We start from the raw sequence: 10,740 nt of genomic DNA on the forward strand, positions 1-10,740 counted from the left end.
AATAAACTCATGGCCTCTGTTGGCAGTGTGGGCCAATCAGATTAACATGCCACCACCCCCATCAACTTCAGTGAGAGCACTGCCCTCAGACTTCCACATGGTCTCCTGTGGTAGCCAAGACATGGCCCTTAGCCTAGGCCTGGACCTCCCATGGCCTTCTCATATCCTCCTGTTCCTCATTGCCATTGCCGTTGAGTCTCCAGTCCTACCTTTCTCCACAGTGTACAGACCCCTCTGCTTCTCTTCTCTTCCATCTCTTCACAGAGTGCTTCCTCTTTCCCATCTCTCCATCACACGTTGGCTCATTGTAGTGGCGCCTGCTGCTGGTGCATTGGTGTCTTTCTTCTGGCCTCCCCATTTGAAACCTAGAATTAGACTTAAAAATAAACAATCTCACAGAAGTCAACAAAATAGACCACAGAACCCCATGATTAGTGGTAGCAAAGAGACAATTTCACTAGCTTGGGGATGATGCCGAGTACTGGGAATGTACTTGGAAATTTTAAGGATGTGTTTTCCATTAGATACCAAAACTGTTGTAGCCAGTCTTTGATAGGTTGTACTCAAAAGGCCCCTAAATTTAACCCTTTTCATTATCTTATGGTCAACTACAAGGACAGAACTCATTCTTTCTGTCATTGTTTGTTTTAAATATGAAAATAGAAAGAGAACATGGAGGGACAAATAACTCTTCCTAGTCTGTCGTTGTTGTTATTATTATTATTTTAAGTTAAATAAGGGCTAGAGAAAGGGGCTATCACACTAGGGAGATTTCCCAAGAGGGTCTGCTTGCTGACAAAAGCTGGAGAAAGATGGTCCCTTGTAAAGAGCTGAAGACACCCAGTCTCTCCTATAAGAAGCAGAATTTGAGTGCCTAGAATTCTAGAATGCCCCTGAAAGCAAAGTCCACTTTTAGAATGGCCTCTTAATTTTTCAAATAGGTAGGCAAATATGTAAGATGACAGAATTATATGGACAGTCTTCTGAAATAATTGCACTTCTCGTTAATTTTGTGTGTGATTGAACATGTCTGTGGATAAGGACAATGTTGTATCTGCTACAGCTTCTTAAATATGTGACCACTTATTAAATACCCATTTATACTAAGTCATGTAGAGATGTGTGCCTGAATAGAAGAAATGATGAAAGCATCTTAGTCCCAAGACAAAAGCAAATGAAAGACATCAAGGAGAGTCGCCACTGTTGAGTTCCAAAAGAGGTGGTCAGAAAATAGGACAAGGGCTAATGTGGGGCATCCTGGTCTATCCTTTGTAAGAGGACTGTGATGGCTACTCTTGATTGCCGACTTGTTTGGATTAAAAAGGACTAGGAAGTTAGTGAAGTGCACCTCTGCATGAGTCTTCAGGATATTTCCAAAGGCAATAAACTATTCTGACTATAGGAGTCAGCATCTTGTAGGCTGGGGGCCCAGATTGTAGAAAAGGGAAAGGAAAACTCCATCTAGCACCAGCCACCTCTCTCTGCTTCCTGGCTGCTGTGGTGAGAGCTGCCTTGCTGTGCTGTCCTCCTCCACCATGGCTTCCCTGACACCTCTGAAACCAGGAGCCCAAATATATCTCTATGCTCTTACATTATGTCAGAAGCTTTGTTTTAGCGACAAAAAACTGATTAATAGAAGAGCAAAGAATAAATCTGAAGGCTTAAAGAAATCCTTAAATGAGTATAGAGTGAAGAGTCATGTTCAAACAGATTCATAAGCTATGTTAGTATGCAGAAAGGCAAAAGTAAGTTAGGATCAAAAGATCATAGTAAATGTAGTGGATATTCAATCTGTATTTAGTAGATAAATACATTGTCAGTTAACATGGTCGAGGTTACAGTTAATGACAAAAGAAATCACACCCCCACCATCCCCACCACCACTCTTAATTCCTTTTTGAATGGGAACCCAGAACTCACTCAGCTGCAGCAAGTCCTCCATTTCATTCTAGGTTCTATATGGAAACCATAAGTAAGTTGAGATTCTGTAGGAAGGGATGAATTCCAAGAATCAGACCTTGGTGTAGCTTATACTGTAAGTGACTGCAAATGAACCATATTGCTAGCTGGGTTTGTCAATTAAAATTATTGTTGAATCAAATAATTATAATTATATTATCTCTCTCTCTTTTTTTTTTGTTTACATAGGAGTGGTTCTGATTAAAGCCAAGGTTTCCGAGCTGGTGTTTTCTGCTGCAGCGGCTCAGATGATAGCTCTGAGTGCTCACAGCACTCTGAAGAGCATCTTCTCGTCTCTTCCTAATATTACCTATGCTGGCTGTGCACACTGTGGGTCGGAACTAGAGACAGATGAGAACAGGATCTACAGACAGTGTCTGAGCTGCTTGCCGTTAGCTGGGAAGAAAATGTTCTATAGGTAGGGCAGCAACGTATGATATTTTGTTGGTTTGATAGACAGTATTTATTGCATAGAACTGGACGTGACTAAGAACGGCCGATGCCGATCCTTTATAGTATAACTAACAAGAGCTTACGAGGAGAGTAAAATTTCTGAGTGAAACCAAGAGTTTTTCAGTAATGAGTCAGACTATTTTAAAGAGGTAAGTAGATCTTACTTTCTTTAAAGAGCCATACTGAAGACTGCTCACGTCTAACCGCTGGCTAACAGTTTCATCCGTAACTCATTTCCCCATTGTGGGATGTTATAATGACAACGTAAAGGTTAAAGCCTTCTGTGGCCTCTCGGGTTGTTTGCCGAGGCTGGACAATATTTGTTTAGCCTTCAGTGCTTCAGTTTCCCATCTTTACTTTAGAAGTGAAAGATAAGCTAGTTAATGTATGTTCTCTGGTGAAACTGGTAACAAGCTTGCTCAGTGAAAAGCACACTGCTTTCAGATCAGTGTTCAGGGTCTTGGATAATTGTTCTTTAGAATCATAAAATTGCAGTCCTTTACAAAGGACTGGAAGTGACTCATGTTTCATGTCCTTTCCTATTATTTATAAATATTGAAATATCTCAAAAGGAAACACATGTATATTCAGTATTTTTGTTTTGTTTATTTATTTTTGTGTTGTTTTAGATAGGGTTTTGTTACGCAGCCCAGGCTGGTCTCAAACTCATAATCCTACATCAGCTTCCTAGGTGATGTGCACGTGCGTGCCTTCATATCCATCTGCATTCAGCAGGTCATTTGTCGTGGCACACATACAGGTAATGTAGAGAAGTGAGGTCAGGAAACCTTATGTCTCTGTACAGATATGTGTGTTTGTTAGAAATAAGTGAGTAAAGTTGGGTGTGCTACTGCCCATGGGCAGCCCTAATGACAGGAGGCTAAAGTAAGATCTCACGGGCAAAGCCAGCCTGGAATACGTAGCAAGGCCTTGTTGTAACAACAACAAAATGAATAAAATTAAACAAATAAAAACAAGTAAGTGAATGAATTTTACTTTTTTTCCTTATTTTTCAATCCAGATTATTGAACTTAGGGCCTTATTCTAGGCAAATGCTATATGTAATTCTCTTTTACCTTTTATGTTGAGACAAGGTCTTGCTGTATTGCCCAGGTTGACCTCCTTGAACTTACTTTGTAGCTCAGGCTAGCCTTAGAGTTTGATCTTCCTATGTCAGCCTCTCAATTAACCAAAGTCCTGTGCCACCAGGCCTGACCAGAAGTTCACTATTGCTTTGTAGATTGCTAAGGAGATTAAATTAAGGTTCATGGTTTACAACAAACATAATTAAATGGACTTATTAAAAGTTAAGGCCTTCAAAATGAAGTATAGTTGATCCATTTTATACAATATATTTAGGGGTGATGGGATAGGGTCTCGCTATGTAGCCCAGGCAGGTCTCATATTCATGCCTTGCAATTTGTAGTTAATCGTACATTGTCTTTTAAAAATATTTTAATTGAGCAATAAGTCATGTGCCATCATATTTGTTAACTCACATATTGCATGTGCACACATGCCCTCCATGCACACACAATAAAATATTTAAGAACTTTAACTATAAAATTCAATGATTGTAGTGCATCCACAGGATTGCAGACCTATCATCATAACCAAGTCTACTACTTTTAAACATAATATACCCTATAAAAGCCCCACACCCATTAACAGTCATTCTGTTCTTCACAGTGGAAACTGCTAACCTACTTTCTGTTGCTATAGATTTGCCTGTCCTGAGCATTTCACACAAATGAAATTTTGTAGTGTGGGCTCTTTTGTGACTTGCCTCTCAGCAGAGTGTTTTCAAAGTTCGTCCATGTTATGGACTATATCAATACTTTAAATTTTTTTTAAAAGTTATTGTCATTATTATTGTCTGTGATGTTTATGTGCCCATGCCATGGGACATATATGGATGTCAGAGGACAGCTTTGTGGAGTTGGTTTTCTCCTTCTGTGGCGCCCCAGTTAGCTTTCTGTTGCTATGATAATCAACACTATGACCAAAAGCAACTTGGAGAAACAAAGGTCTTTTGCAGTAGTTCTCAATCTTCTTATGCTGTGAACCTTAAATTCCTCATGTTGTGGTAACCTCTAAAATAAAATTACTTCATTGCTACTTGATAACTTTATGCTACTGTTATGAATCACAGTATAAATATCTGATGTGTAGAATATCTGATATTCATTCCCCAAGGGAGTCACCACCTACAGGTTGCAAACCACTGGTCTATTGAATTATATGCTTCCAGATAACAGATCATCATTAAGGGAAGTCAGGTGAGAAACTCAAACCAGAGCAGAGGTAGAAACTATAGAGGAAAGCTGTTTATTGGCTTGCTCCCTAGCCTCTGCCCAGGTAACTAACTAGTTTATTGGTTTCCTTCCTTCCTTCCTTCCTTCCTTCCTTCCTTCCTTCCTTCCTTCCTCCCTCCCTCCCTCCCTCCCTCCCTCCCTTCTTTCTTTCTTTTTTTCTTTTTTAGTTTTTCGAGACAGGGTTTTTCTGTGTGGCTCTTTTTGACTTGGAACTCTCTTTGTAGACCTCAATCTCACAAAGGTCCACCTGCCTCTGCCTTCCAAGTACTAGGATTAAAGGCATGCACTACCATGCCCAGCTAACCAGGTAACTTTCCTATACAGCATGGGACCCCTGCCTAGAGACAGACTCCCCCAGACATGTCCCCAGACATATCTGTAGCGCATAGACCAATCTGATTAAAACTCAGGTAACTCTGGGCTGTGTCAAGTTGACAGCTAAAACTAAGTAGGAGACACGGATTCAAGACTTACACAGCAAGTACCTTTATCCCCAGATCCATCTTGCTGACCTTAAAATTTTTCATACAAGTGTTTTATTACTTGTTTAATTATTAGATAAATATTTGAGTTTGGCTTCATACTAGATACTTTCTTTGAGTTATTTTACTTTGAAAACTAATGTAAATAATATCAAATTAATGAGAAAATAAATAAAGCTTTCTTTATTACTCATTTATTAAAAGTAACTGAATTATATATTTTTTTGTCAGTTTTACTGTGTATTAAAAGTATTTCAGAAGAGAGAACTTTATCTGTATATTTACATATTTACAGTTACATGTGAATCTTTATATTTATATGTCTATAGTGTGTACATCTGTATCAATCTTAATCTCCTTGTTGAAAACCACTTTGTTCCAATAATCTTGATAGCTTATATTATATAACCATATTATCAAGAAAATTTCTTGTCTTTTCCCCTTTGAAGAAACAGTTGCTATTTCCCCAAAGTATATTGGCAGCATCGTCACACTCTTGTTGAGCCTTCCTCTCTGTGATTTCACATTTTGGCCTTTGTTTTGTTGTTGTTTTAATTTATTTAATTTTATGTATATTTTATGAGTATTTTCCCTACATGTATATGCACTAGGTTTGTGCCTGGTTCCTAAAAAGGATGTAGATATCCTGGAACTGGAGTTGTGTCTGGTTGGAAACCAAGCAACAAGTACTCTTAACCCCTGAGCCATCTCTCCACCCCTAGCCTCTGCTCTTTTGTGATGGGGTCTGATATGATTGTCCCTGGAATGTCATCTTTCTCTCATGGAATTGGTTGGTGGCTGAAGTCTTGCAGTGGATATTAGATTTAAGGCCTGGAAGGTCATGGAGCCTTGGTCATAAGCAATGGAACAGGCTCCTTCTGAAGAGAAGCCTAAGACAATGTTTTATAAAGTCTAGGCCTAGAAACAGCCAACTAAGAGATGCTAGACTAGGTGGAGTTGGTCATACCCTGTCTGGGTATGGCAGTGGTTGAAACTGGCACAGTTGGTTTGGCAGGACCCTCCAAACATGTGTTAGCTGGAGCTCATTGAGATGGATTGACTGTGGTAGGCTGAGCTGGGCTGGAATGTGGCCAGGCCAAATAAGCTGCTGTGGGTCTCCATGAAACCAGAGACAGTGGCCTTTGAGATATAGGTAATGCTTGAGGCTTGTTCAGGGCCAGGAGAGGCAAAGGTACTAACTTGATCTTCCCAGATGGGGGCAGCTCTTGCTGGAATGAAGAGGGACACTCCTTTTCAGCACAGCTCTCTTGTTTGGGCTTCAATGGGGTTTCTCAGGACCTTACTCCTCAGGTGGGATTCCCAGCTATGATTTGACGGCTGGGTTGGCTGGAGTTCTTTTGTTTCTCAGAGCCTGGGAGGAGAGATTGAAGTTTTCTTCTCACTTTTCATTTCAGTGCATGAAAGACTTGCAGTGGTCTCAGTGTGTGCATGTCTCAGTGACTTCAAGTCTGAAATCAGATGGATTCCTTTCCTCTTTGTCTTGGGAATGGTCCACTTTTCATCTGCCTTGACTTTGTTCCTTGACTGCTGACACTCTTGGTCCTTAGAGTTGTTTTCTCTGGTCCTTTTGGTCTTCTCTTTTCCATAGCCAAAGAGCCAAGCAAAGACAGCCTTGCAACTTGACTGTCAGACCTTGGCTGTGTTCAGCACTGCCCATAGCTACTTCTCCATCACACACACTGGGTCCTGGTACTGGGTTTTGGTCTGAGCAGTTCTATCAAGAGGCTCAGAGGCCAAAGGCCTTATCTTTGTTCTTTCTGAGCTGATCAGAGGGGCCCCTTATAACATTTGACTTTTCCTGTACCCAGTTTACCTCAATGGCTGTTGTGTGATCTTCCTTTTTTTTTGGGGGGGGGGAGGGGTGGCAAGTCCCAGGTTTATTTTGAACTTGTTGTGTAACTGAGACTCAATGGCTTCAACTTCTGATCCTCTTGCATGTACTTCCCATGTTCTGTATTATAGGTGTGTATCATCATGCCTGGTTTCTCTGGTTCTGAGACTTGAATCTAGGGTTTTTGTATGCTAGGCAAGCATACTAACTGAGATACATCCTTAGCACAGTACTTTGTTTTTATTGCAAAGTAATATTCTATTATATGTGTATCTAATTTTATTCATCCATTATAAATTGATGAACATTGGAGTTGTTTTCTCCTTGGGGCTGCTGTGAACATGTGTGTACATGTTTTTATTCAGACATAGTTTTCAGTAATTGGGGTGCACATTCAGGAAAGTATTTGTTGTGTTGTATGACACACTTGGCCAAGCTGTTTTCCAAAGCTGTTGTGCTATTTTACATCTTACTAGGAAGCAAGATGAAGGTCAATCTCTCTTTACATCCTTGCTACTGTGTTAGGTCTTATGTTTTAATTTTTGTTCCTGGAGTTTTTGGTGTCTGATATAAGAAAGGTGCCTCTCTCAAGCCGAGATCATGGAGATTTATACTTATATTTTCTTTCAAAGGTTTTAATAGTTTTAGCTGTTATATTTAGGTTTGTAATTTGCTCTGTGTATTGACTTCCTTGTGTGGTATAAGGAAGAAATCCAATTTCCTTCCAGTGCATATTGATATATGCATGTTCTCGCATGATTTTTAAAATATTTGTTCTACTAATTTTTAGGTTAGCATACAAAGCAATGGATTCATCATGGTTTCTTCCTACATTTGTGTCATTACACTTTGCTCTCATATGTCTCTTTCCCTGCATGCCTTCTCATGCAGTTCCAGCTGCTTCACTTTCTTCATCCAGTCAGTCCTCCTTCTGCTTTTATAAAGACAATATTTACAATCTCATCTGGAATACTCATAGTATAGGTAATTACATATATAGGATACATACAATTTTTCACATGGGTTCTCCATATAAATGAAATATGTGATATTTGTCATTCGGAATCTGGCTTCTTTTATTTAACATGATTTCTGATTGTATGCTTTTTCCTGCATATGTGTCCAGCATGATTTATTGAAAAGGTTATTTTGGCCCACATTGAGTCATCTTGGCAACATTATATACAAATATATATATATATATATATATCTATATATATATATATATATATCGAATCTTGGAGTTAGATGTAAAGGTCAGTGGTGCAGCGTTTGACCAACATGCATGAGCTCTTGGATCGGATCCCTAGCACCAAACCAAAAAAAAAAATCCCAACCAGCTAGCCAACTAGTTAACCAACCAACCAACCAGCCAGCCAGAACAATAGCAACAACAAAATAAAACAAAACACACACACACACACACACACACACACACACACACACACACACAGAGAGAGAGAGAGAGAGAGAGAGAGAGAGAGAGAGAGAGAGAGAGAGAGAGAGAAAACCCCTTTCCTATCAGATTCCCTTGGATGAAGGAACCAGATAACCAGATTTATCTTGTTAGGAGTGTACCCAGCATTAGCATGTAATAGAGACTCAGTTGGTATTTGTTGAAATAAAGAATGGCAGAGAAAAGAAAGCAAGAGAGAGAATAAGAGCAAACGGGAGACAGACACAGAGGCAGTCACATTTTGTCTTCACTAAATTCCTTTCTATTTATGAATCTGATTCTAAGTTCTGTTGTTTATTTTGTAGGCCGGCTTTAATGACCATAGTTGATGGAAGACATAGTACTTGTGTCCATGTTGGGTCAAAGATGATGGAGCAGATTCTTCTCAACATTTCTCCAGATTGCCTCAACAGAGTGATAGGTAAAACAGAAACACCATCCAGCAGTTGTTCTATGAACCATTCGCAGGAGCAGTCGGAGCATAAAGAGTACAGTGCTGCAAATAAAGCAGTTCCCCTGTCAGTATAAAAGTAGGAAGGTAGTTTAGTTTGAGTGAGACATAGAAGCATACATATGTTGGAAAGTGAGATCTCATTACTTCTGTCTCGTACATGAATAAAGGAAGCACCTAATCGCTTTAGCCTAGATTCCTAATTGTTCAGCAAAAACACTAGGATCCTAGTCTGGTAATAGTTAAAAAAGGAGTGTGTAGCACCATGTATTGAAATTAATCTATGATTGGATTTTTAAGATCTTCAGCTGCAGTGCCAGAGACAGTTAGAGACTAAGAAGAAAGCAAACACTTCCCACCTATTAGATGATCATGCTCCATGTGTGCCCTCATTAGCCACAGACTCCTTAAGTGGACAAGCTAATCTAGTTCTTTTGTTTGCTTAATTTTGTAATAGTGAGTTGCTTTTTGTATTAATAAAAAGTTGAACATCTAATCTAAAAATAGAAAGCATAATAAATTTCATGTTTAGATTTGAGTCTTATCCCTAAGATACCATGTTATGTATATACAAATGTCTGGAGTATTTGGGTTTTTGTTTGTTTATTTTTAAATCTAACATCCCAGAACATTCTGGTCCCAAGAACCTCAGTTCATAGGTGCTCAGCTTGTATATATACTCTTATGGTTAAAACTATAAAGCAATAAGTGTGAGGCCCCTTTTAATATGGACACACCCTTTTTAAAAATTTATTTTTGCCGGGCAGTGGTGGCACACACCTTTAATCCCAGCACTTGGGAGGCAGAGACAGGTGGATTTCTGAGTTTGAGGCCAGCCTGGTCTACAGAGTGAATTCCAGGACAGCCAGGGCTACACAGAGAAACCTTGTCTTGGAAAAAAAAAAAACCTGAAAAAAAATTTTATTTTTATATTTATTTTATGTGTTTGAGTGTTGAATTGAGTGTAAACACTGAAACACCAGAAGAGGTTAAAAGAGGGCATTAGATTCCCTAGAACTAGAGTTAGGAATGGCTATGAGCTGCCATGTGGGTGCAGGGAATTAAACCCAGGTCCTCTGCAAGAACCAGTGCTCCTGACTGTTCCCAAAGACATGGCCTTCTTATTTCAGGCAAGACCAAACCTCAGTTCCTCAGGTATTTAGAAGCTGATGGCTGGAGCTGCTGTCAGTCTGGGCATTGTTTGTGCTTGCTTTCCTGCTCTGTAGGAAGCACACCATCTTTCTAGACTACCTTCAACAATTTGATGCTAGAAAGAGAGGTGTAGAACAAGAAATGTAAGATGTATGTCTGTGAAGCTTGAGGGACCAAGGGAGACAAGGAAAGCCTTCAGAATGTGTTTCTGTGCAGCCAGTGGGGTCCTGAGTGGCATCTGTGCTCTGTTCTTCCTCAGTGCCTTCCTCAGAGGTCACCTTTGGCATGGTTGCTGCAGACCTGCTCCACTCCTTGTTGGCAGTCCGTGCAGAACCTTGTGTGATGAAGATCCAGAGCCTTTTCGAGTTGGATGAAAACAGCTACCCACTGCAACAGAATTTCTCCCTACTAGATTTCTGTCCTGACTCATGTAAGATGTGGAGCCCAGGACTTTCTTTAAGGCCAGAGGAGGACACAGGGGGCATTCCTAGGAAGGAGTGACGAAGCAATCTGTCTTTTGAAGATGTATTTATTTTTATTATATGTATATAAGTGTTTTGTCTGTGTATGTCTGTGTGTCATGTATGTACTTGGTGCCCACAGAGGCCAGAAGAGGGTGC

General features: G+C 39.8%; 1 protein-coding gene across 9 annotated transcripts in view; it reads left to right on the top strand.

Annotated features, from left to right (window-relative positions):
• Window positions 1-10,740, top strand: part of Shld2 (shieldin complex subunit 2) — a 73,372-nt gene extending 62,632 nt beyond the window's left edge. For all 9 annotated transcript variants that reach the window (XM_028789125.1, XM_028789126.1, XM_028789127.1 and 6 more), the window contains 3 exons: window positions 2,149-2,377; window positions 8,823-8,938; window positions 10,380-10,740. In XM_028789125.1, coding sequence (XP_028644958.1) covers window positions 2,149-2,377; window positions 8,823-8,938; window positions 10,380-10,621 — 587 coding nt within the window. In that variant the 3' untranslated portion in view covers window positions 10,622-10,740. The remainder of the gene's footprint in view (window positions 1-2,148; window positions 2,378-8,822; window positions 8,939-10,379) is intronic.

Source organism: Grammomys surdaster, unplaced genomic scaffold, assembly GCF_004785775.1.
Source record: "Grammomys surdaster isolate TR1022 unplaced genomic scaffold, NIH_TR_1.0 125789, whole genome shotgun sequence".
Lineage (NCBI taxonomy): Eukaryota > Metazoa > Chordata > Mammalia > Rodentia > Muridae > Grammomys > Grammomys surdaster.